At 25.7% G+C, this 18,793-nt stretch overlaps 1 protein-coding gene across 2 annotated transcripts; it reads left to right on the top strand.

Annotated features, from left to right (window-relative positions):
* The first annotated feature begins 157 nt into the window (after positions 1-157).
* On the top strand, positions 158-16,801 carry LOC551947 (WD repeat and FYVE domain-containing protein 3). Of its 2 annotated transcripts, none has more exons than XM_026445896.1 (45): positions 158-303; positions 1,519-1,755; positions 1,922-2,167; positions 2,305-2,463; positions 2,540-2,732; positions 2,962-3,148; positions 3,229-3,410; positions 3,608-3,959; positions 4,045-4,166; positions 4,230-4,513; positions 4,583-4,849; positions 4,932-5,222; positions 5,326-5,699; positions 5,774-6,063; positions 6,152-6,367; positions 6,467-6,868; positions 7,496-7,632; positions 7,701-7,884; positions 7,998-8,269; positions 8,345-8,574; positions 8,707-8,874; positions 8,943-9,151; positions 9,223-9,410; positions 9,502-9,650; positions 9,752-9,950; positions 10,024-10,384; positions 10,456-10,660; positions 10,733-11,153; positions 11,229-11,438; positions 11,502-11,690; positions 11,801-12,094; positions 12,202-12,437; positions 12,571-12,826; positions 12,917-13,128; positions 13,244-13,376; positions 13,443-13,596; positions 13,681-13,915; positions 13,985-14,208; positions 14,274-14,527; positions 14,586-14,813; positions 14,882-15,073; positions 15,146-15,564; positions 15,658-15,912; positions 16,087-16,284; positions 16,460-16,801. In XM_026445896.1, the coding sequence occupies exons 2-45, from the start codon at positions 1,531-1,533 to the stop codon at positions 16,572-16,574; spliced, it is 10,317 nt and encodes a 3,438-aa protein (XP_026301681.1). In that variant the 5' UTR covers positions 158-303; positions 1,519-1,530; the 3' UTR covers positions 16,575-16,801. The 2 variants fall into 2 exon arrangements, with proteins under 2 accessions (XP_026301681.1, XP_026301682.1); XM_026445897.1 differs by lacking the exon at positions 158-303 and adding an exon at positions 340-642.
* Positions 16,802-18,793: the final 1,992 nt, after the last annotated feature.

The raw sequence follows: 18,793 nt of genomic DNA, 5'->3' as shown, positions 1-18,793 counted from the left end.
TATTTTCGAAGTTTAATATTTTTTTTCTAATTTAATCTTTCATTTAATTAAATGCAAAATCAATTAAAAATAGAAATTACTTTTTATTATATGTAAATATTAAACCTTAATACATTCAAAAAATGAATAGATCTGTGATTATTAGCAGTCACGTGATACTTATCGACGTATCGCGTTGGTTGTGGACCAAAGAAATCGTCGAATATGAAGATGGCTGCTGCCACTGAAATATTAAATACTCTCATTGAAAGAACAATTTTCCAAAAGAAAATGTAGAATTTTCTGGCTTGTGTCGCGTTTCAGGTAATAATTGATTAATTATTAGTGAATATGATACATGTCCGCATAATGATGTTCAAATTTTATTTGTAAGAATCGTGGGCGGTTACGAAGTCATTGTAACTTTACTTTAACTTGACATTTTGACAGAAGATAGACGTAAATATTGAACCGAGTGTTTGATGAGTAGTGTCAGTAGTAAATAAAAGTATAAAAATTATTATGACACGTACATGAAAGATTGTCTGATGTGTATAATCAACTGAGAAATGGTGTTTCGATTTACTTCTTACACAACAATGTGCCATTTTCACATGTTATATATTCTCCGATATGTTAACGTTTCATATAGTAGCATAATAAGTACTTAAAAAGATTTTACTTATTAATAAATAAACATTTATACATTATATAATCTTTTTTTAAAAATTTATTAGTTGTTTTTCAATAACATTTCTATTCAAACTTGTATAATAGCATGGAAACATTTTATAATTTTTAATATATTGCTATATCATACAAACATTTATGTTATTATTTATATTTCCTTTTTTTATATATTTTTTATGATTAATTAAAAGTAGTAATAAGAATATAAATAATAATTTAAAGAATTGTAATTAGTTATTTTTACATAAAATTTATATAATAATTATTATGAATATTAATAAATTATATTAATAAATTATAGATTATTAACTAATGAATTATAATTTTAAAGATAGTATATGTATTATCATAATAATATATATATATATGTATTATCATAATAATATATATATATGTATAAATTTAGTTTAATTATACAATTGATTATATTGATTATTTATTAATTGATTAAAATTGTTTTATAGAAAATAATTTACTATTGCAAATTTAATAGTTTATATTTTTATCATTTTATGGATATTTTATTTATATTATTTTATTATATTATTATATTATTTATTATTTTATTTAACAAAACTTATTATATATATATAAAATAATAATTTTATAGTTTTATTTATATTTATTTTTTTATATTTAATATAATATTATGTAATATATAATATTTAAAATATTATCAATATATTATTAAAAATATAGATTTTCTTTTACAAAATATATATATAAGATATTAATGTAATTATGTAAGTTAAAAATATATAAAATATTTAATTTTTTTATTCAATTTAGTATTAAAATTTAATATTAACATATATATTTAGTTTATATATATTATTTATATGTTTTTAGCAAGTATTAACTATGAACATAATGCGTAAATTACGAGGGGGTACAAGTGTTGGAGGTATGGGTTCTAGTAATACTGGTGGTTTAGATGATTGTACTGGAAGTACAAATCCTCAACATACTGCTTTGGGCCTTATGCATCTTAAGAAACTTTTTTCTGAATATACCCATCCTCCACATACCCTTTCTGATGCTGAACGTAATGATAAATTATATAATATGTTGCCATTATTTTGCAAGGTAAGTTTTCCTATTTTAATATCTTTACCATAAAAATATAATGTGTAATATAATGTAAATATAATGAAATGTGAATGTAAATTTCATTATTTTTTGTTTCTATTAAATTATTAATTTGAATTACTTAATATTTAATATTAAGTTAAATTTAATATTTAATATTTAGGTATTTGGATCTAGTCCAACAGGAGATATGAGTGAAAAATTTTGGGATATTTTGGCATTTACACAACAAGTATCTAAATTAATGGTATTTGAAATCAGTAGGAGGGCAAGCAATCAAAGTACTGAAACTGCAAGTTGTGCCATTGTAAAATTTTTAGAAATTGAAAATAGTGAAGAATCAAGTAATGGTTGGATGTTACTTTCTGCTCTAAACTTACTTGCAGCAGGTGATACTTCTGTAATACAAGTATGTATTTCAATTATATTTCATTATTCTAAATAATGAATTTTATTTATTATTATTATTATTTATTGTTATTTATTTATATTTTATATATTTATATATATTTTATATTATTTATTGATATATTTATATTTTATTAGGCAATGACTACTGCTTCTGTTCCATCAACATTAGTAAAATGTTTATATTTATTCTTTGATTTACCTGAAATGATTGACGATGAAACTGATATTACGGATGCAAATAGCGAATTTACTCCGAAACAACGTCGAATATTATTACAAAAAATATTTGTTCAAGTAAAAATTTCATATACATCGTCATGTTCTAATGAAATATTTATTTTAATAATTAATTTGATTTTTGAACTTCTAGTTATTAGTGAGATTATGTAGTCATCCATATCCAGCAGAAGAACTTGCTCGCAAAGATGATCTAACTTTATTATTCTCAGCAATAACTAGTTGGTGCCCTCACTATAACGTAATGTGGCGTAAAAGTGCAGCAGAAGTATTAATGACTTTATCTCGACATGGACTTACTCAAAATGTAGTAAGCTATATTCATAGTAAGTATAATTTTTTACTAATATAATTTTTTATAAATTGATTTCTATTTAAACATGAATGCTTTTTTCAAAACACATTAAATAAATATTACTAAATATATTTTTATTTGTTAATGTATTTAATTTTATATCAAATACTGTTATTTTCAAAACACATTAAATAAATATTACTAAATATATTTTTATTGTTAATGTATTTTATATCAAATACTGTTATTTTTAATTATAGATAAAGGATGTATAGCATTATGTGTTGATAATATGCAACGTGTACCTGAGTTGGCACCATTGGAAGTAGTAGAAATGTTTGTTACTGTATTTTGTTTTTTAAAAGATTCTAGTGAAGTATCTCAAACACTTTTGGATGATTTTCGTGCTTGTCAAGGATATATCTTTTTATCAGAATTTTTATTAAAGTAAGAGTTTTTTTAATCTTAATAATATTAGTTAGTATAATTGCGATAAATTATAAACTTCAAAAATATTTATAATATAGACATGCTCCATCAAGATTAGAACAAGATAGTAGAGTAGAAGCACAAGATGCTATTCGAAATTTAGTGCTTATGTTGGCATCTTTAACAATGTGTGGTCATACAGAATTAAAACCAAGTCAAGCTAGTATGGGATCTTTATTTCAAATGCTTGGTTTTACTTTACCTCAACCAAGTAATAGAGGTAGTAATATTTCAATATATAATTTTAAATTATATTAATAAAATAAATATTATATATAAATAGAATATGTATTATGTATAAAATATATGTTATTATTATTTCAATATATATAATATATTGAAAATGTATTAAGTATATAATTTATTGAAATACTATTAGTTTTTATAATTAATAAGATACTAATTGTTTTTTTATAGGAGGAAGCGTTCGAAATATTCAAGCATTCCAAGTATTACAGTCTGTATTTGTAAAATCTAATTCACCACTTTTGTGTTGTACAATTCTCGATGCAATATCGAGTGTATATCATAGTGACAATGCCAATTATTTTATACTTGAAGGACAAAATACATTATCCCAATTTGCAGAAAAAATTTACTTAAAAAATCGAGAAATACAAGAAAAGTTTTTTCAGCTACTAGAATTTATAGTATTTCAACTTAATTTTGTGCCTTGTAAAGAACTTATATCATTATCTATACTACTCAAAACAAATAATTCAACCAGTTGCAGTATCTTATGTATGGAAACATTACTTAATATACTCAGGTAATAAGCAACACTTTTTATTTATATATATATATATATATTTATTATATTATATATATGATTATATTTTATATTGATTTTTTAGACATAATAATATATTTAAAGATGTATACAGGGAAGTAGGTATGTTAGAAGTCTTTGTTACGTGTCTTCATCGTTATGCAACTTTACTCAAAGATAAACAGGCTGCATATGATCAAGGATTAGGTAATATTTTTATATATTTATTTTCATTTAATATGTAAAAATAAATAAATATTACTTTTTCAGAATGTAAAATTTGCCCGGAAGATGAGCGATTGGGTGCCTTAGTAATGGAAGCTTTGACAACATTATTGGCAAGCAATGTTCAAAATGCTAATGTTTTTAGGGAATGTGGTGGAGCACGTTGTGCTCATAATCTCGTACCCTATATGGATTGCCGATATCAAGCTCTTGGTATTGTTAGAGAATTAATACTTAGTGCAGGAGGGGATGATGATATGGCTACATTACTAGGTGTTATGCATTCAGCACCTTCTAATGCCTTAGTCTTAAAGACACATATATTAAAAGTTAGTTGATATTAATAATAATTTTTATATCTTTTAATACTCTTTTTTAAAATATTATTATTTTTTTAGTCTTTATTGGCTTGTTTACGAGAATCTCATCGAACTAGGACTGTCTTTCGAAAAGTAGGAGGTTTCGTATATGTAATGTCCGTTTTAGTATCATTAGAAGGTCAGTTAGGCATGCAAAGATCAGAGAATACAGAACCTTGTAATGATATTATAAAAAGAACGCCACAGGAAGAAGCACAATTATTAACTCTTTTACATGTCGTATTTCACACTATAAGTACAGCTATGAGATTTGAACCTGCAAATGCAAAATTTTTCCATCATGAAGTAAATATTTATGTATTAATGTTTATAAAGTATAATGATTAAGTTAATATTATAATATATTTATATAATATTTCTTTTATAGATATGTCAATCAAGTTTGTGTGATACTTTACGATTGCTTGGATGTTTTTCAACACAGACAAAACTTACTGAAATAGATATAATATCAATTACAAATTATCATAATATGTTATCATCACTATTTACTGGAAATGTACTAGAACCTGTATTCCCAGAAGTTATACCAAAAACATTAACATATGCATGCTTATTATTAAGACTTCTTTATGATGTAGCGCTCGATTCTTTTGATAAGCCGAATTTGGTGGGTTTAGGAATGAGATCACCAAATCATAAACAAAATAGTGTTGAGGTGATTTTCAATATGTTAATTTTATAAAATATAATATTAAATATAATATTAATTATAATAAATTTATTATTAAATTAATAACTAAATTTTATTTTATTTTTAGCAACAAAAATCTTTTGATTCTCCAGGAAGTGGCAAAAGAAGTATTATAAATTCTTTAAATTTGAGTCCACCTAGTCCTGAACCAATTGTAGTTCATCCTGGTATTGTAGTTGGAATGCTACATTTACTTCCATCAATCTCAGAACCATCTACTCCACAAATGGCTTTAGCTTTACAATTATATGTTGCTGAAATTATTAAAAGTCTAGTGCGATCCGAAAGAAATCAACAAATTATGTGTGATGCTGGAATGGCAGGTGAATTGTTATCCGTTGGTAGAATTGCTTTACAGGATGAAACACATCCTTTGCATCAACCATTACAATATATTATAGAAAGACTTGCAGCACAATCTTTAGAACCACGTGATTTAAGGTAAGATATAAAATAAAATTTAAAAAATCTGATTATCATAATAATTGTATGAATTACTATTTTTATGATTGCAGAGAATTTTTGCGTTTGGGTGATCCATTGTGTTGTATTTCACTCGATGATATTGAACCAAATAAAGTTCGAGGTGGACCTGTACCATTAACGCGTATTAAAACTTTAGTATCTATGACAACACCAAAAGATTTTCGAGCACATGGTTCTTGTACTTTACCACCTTTTGTAGAACTTGATATGAGTGCGGAAGGATTTGCATGTTTATATTTACCTAGTGTGGCACCACAAAGTACAACTCCACCTACGGTAGTAGCTGCTGATAGTAGCGTACTTGGCGGAATTGGTTCTGGTAAATTTTAAATATAATTAATTGAATATAATTATTTAAATCTCAAAAAATTTATATTTTTTTTAAATATAGTTATATTAATTTTTAGGTGATAGATTATTTCCACCACAAACTGGTTTAACTTATAGTACATGGATATGTGTTGATAAATTTAGTGATCCTAGAACTGATGCTCATTGTGTACGATTATTAACATTAGTTCGTACTCCGCAATCAACAAAAGATTTAATTTGCTTAACTGCTGTGCTTAGTGCAAGAGATAAAGCGATTATCGTATCTACACAAGAAACACCATTACCGCAAAGTAAATATTATTGATATCTTCATATTTGTTATCAATCAATTTAATATTTTAAATATAATAATAATATAATTAAATATATTATTAAATAAAAAATTGTAGATGTAGGTGAATGGGAACCAGAAGGAACTGGTGAATGTGGCGCAAGAGTTTGGTGCCCAGATTTGCTTCAGGAAGGCCAATGGCATCATATAGTTATTGTATTAAATCGTGCTGTTTTAAAAAATTCAAGTTTTTCATTATATTTGGATGGTCAACATATTCATAGTCAGAAGCTTCATTATATTACACAAGTTCCTGGAGGAGGAGCAGCAAATTTAACAGTAGCATCTCCAGTATATGGGTATATAGGTACACCACCTTGTTGGCGACGATATTCTAGACTTACATGGAAACAGGGGCCATGCCATTTAGTAGAAGAAGTATTTAACTCGCAAAATATAACAACATTATTTAAATTAGGCCCCCATTATATGGGAAGTTTACAAGCTCCATTATTGTCAGGTATTAGAAATTTATCAGATTTTTTCAAATATAAAATATATTTGATATATATTAATATATATCAAATATAAATAATTTATATATAATATATAATAATATATATAATATATATATAATATAATATATATATATTATATATAATATAATATATATAATATATATATAATATAATATATATAATATATATACATATATATAAATATTTATATTTTTTAAATATAAAATATACATAATTAATATTATGTATATTTAATAATGTAATATTAATATAAAAAATGTAATATTAAATATACATAATATGAAAGATGAGGATTGAACAAATGTTTGTATTATAATATTGAATGAAGAATAATATGAATTGTTCTATTTTTATATGTAATAAAAATATGTGATATACATTGAATTTATATGTGAATTTTAAGAGTACAATTGAAAGATCTTTTAATATTTTTTAAAGTAATTTGAATTGAAAATCATTGTTGAATCATTAATTTTTTATATTATAATTTTTATTAATATAGTTTTAAATTATTTTATTAAAAATTCTTATGAAATTTTAAATACTGTTGCTACATATTCCTATAATAATTTTGATTATTATTTAAATAAAAATATATTTTTTTACAGGTCAAGAACCTTTAATGCCTCTTGTTGCAGAAGAAAAAGTTGTATTTGGATTAAATTCTAAAGCAATGTCTCAGTTAACATTAGCTAAAATTAGAAAAGTTTATAGTCGAGCTGATAATAAATCAATTGCTAAACAGGTATATATAATTATTTTTATCTTATATTTTTTATATGTATTCACTAAATTATTATTATTACTTAACAGCTTGGTATGTCATCACATGAAAATGCTACTCCTATTAGAGTTCTTCATAATTCAGCAGGACATTTAAGTGGACCAGCAAGAGCACTTGGAGGTGTAGTTGTTGGATATCTTGGAGTTCGTGTCTTTAGTCCTCGACCCGTAGCTACTATGATAGATAATGTAGGAGGATGTTCAGTGTTATTAGGTAAAATTTTTTAGAATTCTGAATTTTTAAATATTTTTAATATTTTTAATTTTTAAATATATATTTAAATATTTGTTTAACAAATTTTTTTTAAATAATTATTTATTTCATAGGTTTAATAGCTATGGCTCAAGATGTTGAATCTTTATATGCAGCTGTTAAAGCATTAGTTTGCGTTGTAAGATCCAATCAAGTTGCTCAACAAGAAATGGATCGTAGAAGAGGATATCAAACATTGGCAATGTTACTAAGGAGGAAATGTCCTCTTTTAAATAGTCATATCTTGCATCTTACATTCAGTCTTGTAGGTACAGTTGATAGTGGTAGAGAAACTAGTGCAATACCTAACATTATGGCATTTCAAGATCTTCTATGTGATTTGCAAGTATGATCTTTTTTTATTTCTAATAAATAGTTTATCTTTAGAATAAATATTATGAAGATATCAAACTATTTCTAGATTTGGCATGAAGCACCAGGCGAACTCTTAAGATCACTTTTAGAACATTTGTATGAATTAATAGCAGAATCAAGTGAAAAAAGAACAAATTTACGTTTAATGCGAGATTTGCAATTAGTACACAAATTGTTACATATTTTAAGTGATGTAAAACAAAGTAGTACAAGACAGATTTTGCTCGCACTACTTAGTATATTATTAAGTCAGCCAAGACAAGCTGATTTGCTTTGGTAAATTGTTTTGTTTGATTTATTTTGTTTTACAAATGTATATATGCATTATATGATATTAATAATATTAGTATTAAATTTATTATTATAATATTATCATTATTATTATTAATAATATTATTTTTTTTATAGGTTCGGTCAATTTATAGTTGCTACGTTACCACAAAGTCCAGAAAAACATTTAATTCTTCGAGAAAGTGAAGGAAATAAAGAAGGAGAAGGGGAACATATACTTTTGCGAAATCGTTGTTTGCAACTTTTACATTCTTTATTATTTAATGGTCCCAAAGTAAATATAAAGTAAGTAAAAAAGAAAGTTAAATAAATAAAAATTTCGTTATCGTTTAAAATTTAATAATATTTTTCAGTATGTGTGAAGAATTAGCCAAAGTATTAGGTTTAGATTGGATATTATTGTTTCTTCAGTCTGGTCTTCATAGTACAACTGTAATATGGGGATTAAGAATTTTAGTTGCCATTTGTTCTGTGCAATCAATATTACAAAAATTTAAAGAAGGAACTAGTAATGGTAGTTGGTTACGCCATACAGATCATAATAAAATGGCACTAGCGCTTGGTATGTACATGTAAGATATTAAACATATAAGATTTAATTAATTATATTTTATATTTTTATATTATTTTTAGGTTGTCATCAGCAAATCACAGGTGGTGAAACTAAACCATCTGGTCTTCATGTACCAGGATTTCAACATTTAGGATGGTTATTACCACAACATGTAGATCTTGTTCCTGAATTATATTTTCTTTTTATTGCTCTTATGATGGGACAACCTGTAAAATTATTGCCTACTGATTCAAAAGTTATTTTAAAAGTTCTGTAACGTTTTTCATATTTTATTTATAATATTTATTATATTTATAAATTATATATAAATATAAAATTGTTTACATTTTGAATAACAGCTCGATTTGGACAATGTATGGAATTTCTTGTTTGGTGTTCCTGCAAATCATACATTATCTTCTTTTGCAAGTAGAATTAATCTTTGTCCAGAAGCCGTGGTAACATTATTAGCGATGGTACGAACAATGTTAAATAATTATTCAATTAAGTAAGTTTTATAATTTATTCATTTTTTCTTCAAAAATTGTTTCAATTATATTAGATATTGTACAAAATAATAAATTAATTCATAAAATTTTTATTTAATAGCCCAGAATCTTTGCCCGATTGGTTAAGTGATTATCCAGTGACAATAATACAATTTCTCTTTTTTCTTTATCATAATTTTACTGATTTTATGCAAGTATTTATGTCTGCGGAAGTATTGGGTGCATTAGCTGGTACTTTATTTCCAAAACCTTCAAGTTCTAGCCAAGATAGTAGTGGAGCTAGTACTCCAGCAGATGAGGTAAATTTTATATAGTAGTGATAAATTTTTAATAATCAATGAAAAATTTGATAATAAATTATATTATTTTTAGCAAGAACCAGTATTAGTAAGATCTCCATCAAAAGATGTTGGTTTAACAAATCATCCAGCAAAAAAATTTGTTATGGATTTTTTACGAGTTATTGTAGTAGATTCACTCTCTTTGCCTGTTACTGCAAAATCTCCACCAGCTATTGATTTAGTTTTGGAAGCATGGCCAGAACATGCATCTACAGGACAACAAACGCGTTATCAAACAGAAATTTTATCTATTCTTATGGAGCATTTATTGGCTGCAGATGTTCTAATTGGGGAACAAGCAGCGTTACCTGTCGTTCCTGGTGGATCAGTCAATAATATAATCAGTAATGTATGTTATGTTGCAGCAAGAATAGTTGATAAATTATGGCAAGGTAAATCAAGAAATTTTTGTATTTATTTTTAAACATATATCTTCTTTTTTATAATTTTCTTTTTAACATAGGTGCTTTAACAAAAGATCCACATGAAGTTTTTGATTTCATTGTAAAATTAATCGGTCAAGCAAAAAGACGGCCAGGTGTTGTTAGTATGGAAGGTCTTCATCATTGTCTAAACAGAACAATTTTATTCTTATTATCACGAGCAACAGATTCGATAGCTGATCAAATGGCTGTGTTAGAAGCATTACATAAACTTACTACTCACAGGTAAAGTTTACATTTTCTAAAATAAAATTACAAATTATAATTAAAATTTAATTTAAAAATGTTTTTCGATAGATTGTTAGTTTTTGGTGCTGGTAATCATGAATTGGAATTTATTGGTTGCTTAACTTATTGCTTATTACAATTGACAGCTGATATAAAAATTATGCTTGATACAAATACAAAAACAACATGGCATGTTAATCCACAAGTTGAAGCTAGTGATGATAGATTAACGTCTCATCAAGGTCATAATTTGATGGCTGTTGCTGCTACAAGAGTTTGGGAAGAATTATATGTTTGTAAAAAGCCTGCTATAGAAGAGGTTTTTAAAATTACTCTTCCAGTACCTATAGGTAATGAACGTGCTCCTGAACTATCAATAGTAAGAGATCAAGTACATGAAGCAGCAACTAAACTTTGGTTGAATTACGTTGTTATGGAAAGAAAAGCTTCATATAGAGTTCCTTGGGAACTTCATAATCAAATACAATCGGTAAATATTTGATTAAGGCAGATTTTTAATAAAAATTTAATAGAATGAAATGTACAGAATTATATTATGTTTTAGAAAATTCAAAAAGTAACAGGAGGCTTAACAAGATTAGCAAGTCGAACAAAAGTTCGAAAAGAAGAATCTGTACGCGTAAGATTAAGATTACATCAGAATACTGTTGCACAATGGACAGAACAGCATATTGTATTAGTCCGAGAACTCGCTACAGCTAAACGTTTGCAATATATACAAACTAATCAACATACTCAGCGATATGTATATCAAGTAAGAATGTCAATTGAAAAAAAAAAAAGAAATCAATAATTATATTAATAATATGTTATGTAGGAATGGTTACAAACTGAAACTGAATTAACAAGGGAACGAGGTCTATGGGGACCTCCAACACCTACTAAACTTGATAAATGGATGTTAGATATGACAGAAGGTCCATGCAGAATGAGAAAAAAAATGATGAAAAATGAACTTTTTTATATACATTATCCTTATCGACCTGAACTAGAGCATCCTGATAATGTAAATTCACAAAATGCATTTCATAAATTCATTTTATAAAAAACTGAATTAATTTTTATTATTGAATATTTATTAATAACTAATATTTCATTTTTTTTTATTTTATATAGAAACAATTAAAGTACAAAGTTGCAACCAGCACTGACAGTAAAGAATATTATTTAAAGCAACTTGGTAATTCATCTGGAATGTTCGAACGTGAACGTGATCCTGTTATTGATGATACACCATTAAATGTTAATGACACTTCTACAGAAAGTGAACCTCCCATGGTACCATGTACCTTAGAACGTCATGCTAGTGAACCAGATGAAGCACCAGAAGACAATGAACAAGAAGAAGAAAATAATCAGACTGTTCCAGACAATCAAACTTTAATACGATTATTAGAGGAACATGAAAAAGTTAGTTCCTTTTAGTATAAATAATTTTATTATAAATAAATAATATTCAATATATGTAACATGTAACAATATACAATATATGTAATGTTCAATATATGTATTTTTAGATAAGTCATATGTTCAGATGTGCTAGAATTCAAGGTTTAGATACAACTGAAGGTTTGTTGTTATTTGGGAAAGAACATTTTTATGTAGTTGATGGCTTCACACTCTTAAAATCTAGAGAAATAAGAGATATAGAAAGTTTACCCGAAGCTTATGAACCAATTTTACCATCGCCGGGATCTCCTAGGAGATCCAGAGCTATGAGACAATGTTCAAAATTTAATTATGAAGATATTAGGTAATAAATCTTTATATTTACGTAATTAAATTTATTAATAACTAATATTTAATATATATAATATTATATAATTAAATAATTATATCTAATTTTAAAGAATAAAATACGTTTTTATTTATTTATTTTTTTGTAGAGAAGTACATAAAAGAAGATATCTATTACAACCAATGGCATTAGAAGTATTTAGTGGAGATGGCAGAAATTATTTATTAGCATTTCCACGTAAAGTAAGGAATAAAGTTTATCAAAGATTTATGACATTTGCAACAGCAATTGCTGACAGTGCACAACAGTCTGTTGCTGGTCAGAAAAGAACAGCAAATGTAGAACAGGCTACAGGTTTACTTTCGAATTTAATAGGTGAAACTTCTGTTACACAACGATGGGTGGTTGGTATTTTAAGTAATATTTAATTTATATTATTTATATTATAATTATTTATAAAAATTTATTTTTTTAAATAACTTATTTTTCTTTAGAGGGGCGAAATATCTAATTTTCAATATTTGATGCATCTTAATACTTTAGCGGGACGTAGCTATAATGATTTGATGCAATATCCAATATTTCCATGGATCTTAGCTGATTATGATAGTGAAGAGTTAGATCTTACTGATCCAGGAACATTTAGAGATTTTAGTAAACCTATGGGTGCACAAAGTCCAGAACGATTATTACAGTTTAAAAAAAGGTAATGAAACTAATTTAAAATAATTTAATATAATATAAATAAAAAATATAATATAATATAAAAATAATTTAAATAAATATAAATAAATAAATAATTTAATTATTAATTACTTCAGATATAAAGAATGGGATGATCCACATGGAGAAACACCTCCTTATCATTATGGAACTCATTATTCTTCTGCAATGATAGTTTGTTCATATTTAGTAAGAATGGAACCATTTACACAACATTTTCTTCGGTTACAGGTTCATAAAGATTTTTTAAACAAAAATACAAAACTAATTGATATTAATTATAAAAAATATTTTTAGGGTGGACATTTTGATCTAGCAGATAGAATGTTTAATAGTATAAAAGAAGCATGGCTTTCTGCATCTAAGCATAATATGGCTGATGTGAAAGAACTTATACCAGAATTTTTTTATCTTCCAGAATTTCTTGTTAATTCAAATCATTTTGATTTAGGTGAATATTATTTAGCAAAGAAACTTATGTTTAATATATCATTAATTGTATCATTAATCAATAATATTGTCTGTTATTTTTTAGGTTCTAAGCAAAGTGGTGTACAATTAGGAGATATTGTATTACCTCCATGGGCAAAACAAGATCCTCGAGAATTTATACGTGTGCATCGACTCGCTTTAGAATGTGATTATGTATCACAACATCTTCATCAATGGATTGATTTAATATTTGGATGTAAACAAAATGGTCCTGCTGCAGTTGAAGCTGTTAATGTATTTCATCATTTATTTTATGAAGGGAATGTTGATATTTATAAGTAAGATTTATTTAATATTAATTTTTTATTAATATGGTTTGATTTTTATTATTTTTAATATATTTTTAGCATTGATGATCCTTTAAAAAAAAATGCTACTATCGGATTCATTAATAATTTTGGTCAAATACCAAAACAATTGTTTAAAAAACCACATCCAGCTAAAAAAATGACACAAAGAACTAGTGTTATTGATCCAGGACCTATTACTCCAGGTTTAAGTATTACTACATCTGACAAGTTGTTCTTCCATAATCTTGATAATTTAAAACCATCACTTCAACCTATAAAAGGTCCATATAGTTATATAAAATTTACTTATCAAATTACAAATTATAATTAATAATTTATTTTTTAGAATTAAAAGGTCCAGTTGGACAAATACTTCATGTTGATAAAGCTGTGTTAGCTGTAGAACAAAATAAAACGCTTATTCCCCCGACGTATAACAAGTATGTTGCATGGGGTTTCGCAGATCATTCCCTTAGAATAGGAAATTATGATAGTGATAAAGCAATATTTGTATGCGAAGCTATGATACAAAGTGGCGGAGAAATAGTTGCGTGCGTTTGTCCGTCTTCCAAATTGATAGTAACTGCTGGCACAAGTTCTGTAAGTTATGATTAATTTAATTATCTAACAGTTTTTTAAAATTAAAATATTTTGATAGGTTGTAACTGTTTGGGAATACACTAAAAGACAACTTTCCATTAAACAATGTTTATATGGTCATACTGATGCTGTTACATGTTTATCATCTAGTCCAGCATATAATGTAATTGTATCAGGATCTCGAGATGGTACTGCAATTATATGGGATTTATCTCGTTGCTTATTTGTTCGTCAACTTCGTGGACATGCAGGACCAGTAGCTGCTGTAGCCATAAATGAATTGACAGTATGTTTTTTTAAATTGTATAAGAAAAAAATAGATATTTAATATAAAAGTAATATTATTTTTTATAGGGAGATATAGCTACCTGTGCAGCTACTTGGTTACATGTATGGAGTATTAATGGTGAAGAGCTTGCTAGTGTTAATACTTGTGTTGGCCGTGCTGATAGAATGCAGCAAATTTTATGCGTTGCTTTCAGTCAGACTCATGAATGGGATTCCCAAAATGTTATTATGACTGGTTCGACGGATGGTGTAGCTCGAGTAAGAATAATACAAAATTTATAATATTTAAAATGTATTATATATATAAGAAAAAAATTATATATTTTATAGATGTGGTCAATGGATTATGTACAAGTGCCTGCAGAAGAAGAGAAATTAGAGGAAATTACTACTACCAAAGAAAAACATACGAAGTCGAATAAAAATGAAAGTCAAAATGAAAATACAAAAAAGCGAGTACATGAATTAGTTAAACAAATGAGCATTTCTGCCGAAGGGTCGAGTTTACTTGCAAAAAGTGGTTCAGAAAGTAGTCTTTCAGAACCTGAAAATGCTAAAGAAGCATCAAGATTGCATGAAGAAAAAGAAGAATGTTCGGATAATGAATCGAGTAATGGTTCTAGTAATAAGCCATCGCCGCAAAATAATAATACTCCTACTATTGTACTCCGAAGAAAGAGTCGTGGAAATCCAATGTTTCGCAAAAGCGAAGGTGGTGGACGTGCAGATAGCGAAGGTACTCAAACAAGGTAATGAAATATAGTTTATTATTATTCTTTATTTATATTTTAAAAGATATATTTTCAATTTTTATTATAATATTATCAATTAAATAAATTTAGTGAGTCATCGAATAATCCTGGAGATTCTGAAGGAGCTCTACGAGCTAGTAAAAGTGATACTAGTTTAACGGATAGTTTTGTTATGGTTACCGAAGCTGATACGAAACCTAAAAAAATTAATCCACAGAATATCTTAAGAGACGGTTTTAAATGGCAACGGCAATTAGTATTTAGAAGTAAATTAACGATGCATACTGCATACGATCGTAAGGATAACGCAGAACCTGCATCTATAACAGCCCTTGCAGTATCAAGGTATATTTATAATTTATTTATTATTTGAAAAATATTAAAAATGAAAAATATATAAAATAATATATAAAATTATAAAGTTAATATATAAAATTAAAATTAAAGTAATATATAAAATTAAAAATTATAAAATTATAAAATAATTAATTATACTAAAATAAGTTATAATAATTACAGAGATCATAGAACAGTATACGTTGGAGATACAAGGGGAAGAGTATTTTCGTGGAGCGTATGTGAACAACCGGGACGTACGGTAGCTGATCATTGGCTTAAAGATGAAGGAGCAGATTCATGTGTTGGTTGTGGAGTTAGATTTAATCTTTATGAGAGAAGACATCATTGTCGTAACTGTGGACAAGTATTTTGTTCAAAGTAAGTTACTATTATATTATAATAATTATTTTTAAAATTTTCTTAAATAATTCTTTTATATAAATATTTTATATAAAAAATTATGGATAATTATAGATAAAGATTCGAGAATTTATATTATATTATATTTTTATTTTAAATATTTTGTTAAATACTTTATATGTTTTATATACAGATGCAGCCGATTTGAATCGAAAATATCGAGACTCGGGATTTTAAAGCCTGTTAGAGTTTGTCAAGGTTGTTATTCATCATTACGCTCTCAGCATTCCGCTGAGAGTAGCACTTAAATATATAAAGTAATATATTATATTGTTTCATATAAATTATTAATTTTAAAACGGGTATTGCGAGAATGTACATAATCTCATCGCGATGTACCCCTTTACGTTTTTATTCGAATTTTTGTACAAGAGAAACGAAGTGTGCATTTTGTTCTTATTTCATATCTTATGCAATATCTTAGTTTTAAAAAATTCTTGCATTTCTACAAAAGAAGTAGGAAAACCGATCGCTGTATTTATAATTCACATTTTTAGTTACGATAATTTTACATTACATAAATTGAAATTATTTTAAATCTTTTTTTCATAAATCAAACGCTTAATATATTACAATACATTCCTGTCGATTTTATAATATATTACTGTGTACTTTTTACTATTATAATGAACTAAGCTATTTCCTAATGATAATCGGCCTGTTTCACATTATCGACAGGTTTGTACTGAAAAATTTTTAAAAGACAGTATTTGAAAATTATATGATATTTAAGTCTCTAATTTATAAAGCACATATTGTAAGACATACAAATATGTCTTTTGTTTCTAATATTCGAATTCTTAATCATTTACTTTTATATATCATATATGTTTATATTTTATATATCGAAAATCAATGTGTATAATTATTATATATTTAATTTATATGTTGCATTTACTTTTAATAATGGATTTTACATACAAGATTATGTATAGTAGCATTTGTTTAATAATCTGTGATTTCTTTTCCTACTTTAATTTAATGAATTTATGATTAGTAAATTTAAAAAATAATCGTTAATAATAATAATAATGATGATAATAATAATAATAATAATATATAGAATATTATATTATTTATATGATTATTTTTTTTATTATAACGCTTACATCGTTTCTCATATTTGAATTTATTAAATAATTATTGTTAATATTTATTTTAAATTATAACAAAGAGATAATACAAGATGTCAATATTGTTAATGGAAAAATATTAGATTTAATAATACTAGATAAACCAAAAATATCTATACCGTGTATTATTCATTGCTTTCTTTATATTATATTATTTTATCTAAATACTATTTAATAAAATATTTTTATTTTATTTCTTACAATATTGTCATGTATATAATGTGATAAATACGCGGTGATTAATATTCTAAAAATTGTCAATGTATAATTTATTATTGTATCATACAGATACTGTATCAAACAGGTCTTTTATTTTTCCATTCTTTAGAACTGAAAACATTAATAGTCTTGAAATTCAAGAATATATGTATTACAATTCAAAGAAAAAAAAATGCAATTGCAGTGCACTTTTTGTGACCGCTGCCTATTGATAAAAAATTCATAACTTTATCATAGACAATACCTTAATTACATTAAAGTGTTATTAACTCTAAGACGGTTATGAAACCATAGACTCTAAAACCAACATTAATATTTTAAGCAATGTCATAAATGTGGAATACGATCGTTTGTTCATAAATTGATATATCATGAACGTATCTGTAAAATTAATAGTAAAAAAAAAGATGAATTAAAAACGTGTTCTTGGATAAATGTTTTGTAGAGTTTTGAAAATGATAAAAAATTATGAATACAACTTTCAGAAAAATTAAATTTATTTATTGAATAGAAAGAATCAGAAAATATTGACGAAACATATAAAGATGTGTATAAATATAATGATTGCTATATTATAAAAAAAAAATTGTTTCCTTGTATGAATAATGAATTCTACTATTTATATTCTATCGATACACTTCCATTTTTCTAAAGGCACAAATTTTATAAGGAACAAGAATAAAAGATAGTGCGACAATTAAAAACCGAGAATGAGATAAACGCAGCTTCAATATATCGTGAAATATTGTTTTAACGTGGTACTAATTAAGTACTATTGTTACTAGTCAAATACAATGTCAGCACAATGTTAACAAGCGTTCTTTCAGAAAGAATGTTTTTGATATAAAAGTTAGATAATGATGGAAATAATGTAAATGAATTATTTAAATTTCTCAATTATGCAGTTGCATAAAGAGAATTACAGCGTATCTTATGCAAATAATATCTGTGTGTCATTATTACATGCCAGTTCTAATAAAACATTGCCAACTTTACTTTTGTACTTCTACTTATATATGCAAAAAACAAAGCTTATACTTAGTTTTACGATGGAATTGGAATGCTTGCAATTAATTCTAATTAACAAATGTAGATATTAATTTTAAAAAGAGTTT

This window comes from Apis mellifera, linkage group LG16 (genome assembly GCF_003254395.2).
Source record: "Apis mellifera strain DH4 linkage group LG16, Amel_HAv3.1, whole genome shotgun sequence".
NCBI classification, from domain to species: Eukaryota; Metazoa; Arthropoda; class Insecta; order Hymenoptera; family Apidae; genus Apis; species Apis mellifera.
Note: the sequence above shows the minus strand (reverse complement) of the source record. Positions and strands in the feature narration are given on the sequence as shown.

Bases quoted from the DNA above. Each gene is read 5' to 3' on its own strand.
- LOC551947 (XM_026445896.1), top strand. From the start codon at position 1,531: ATGAACATAATGCGTAAATTACGAGGGGGTACAAGTGTTGGAGGTATG. The intron at 2,168-2,304 runs GTATGTATTTCA...ATATTTTATTAG, and splicing joins GTGATACTTCTGTAATACAA to GCAATGACTACTGCTTCTGT. The intron at 13,597-13,680 runs GTGAATATTATT...GTTATTTTTTAG, and splicing joins TTCAAATCATTTTGATTTAG to GTTCTAAGCAAAGTGGTGTA.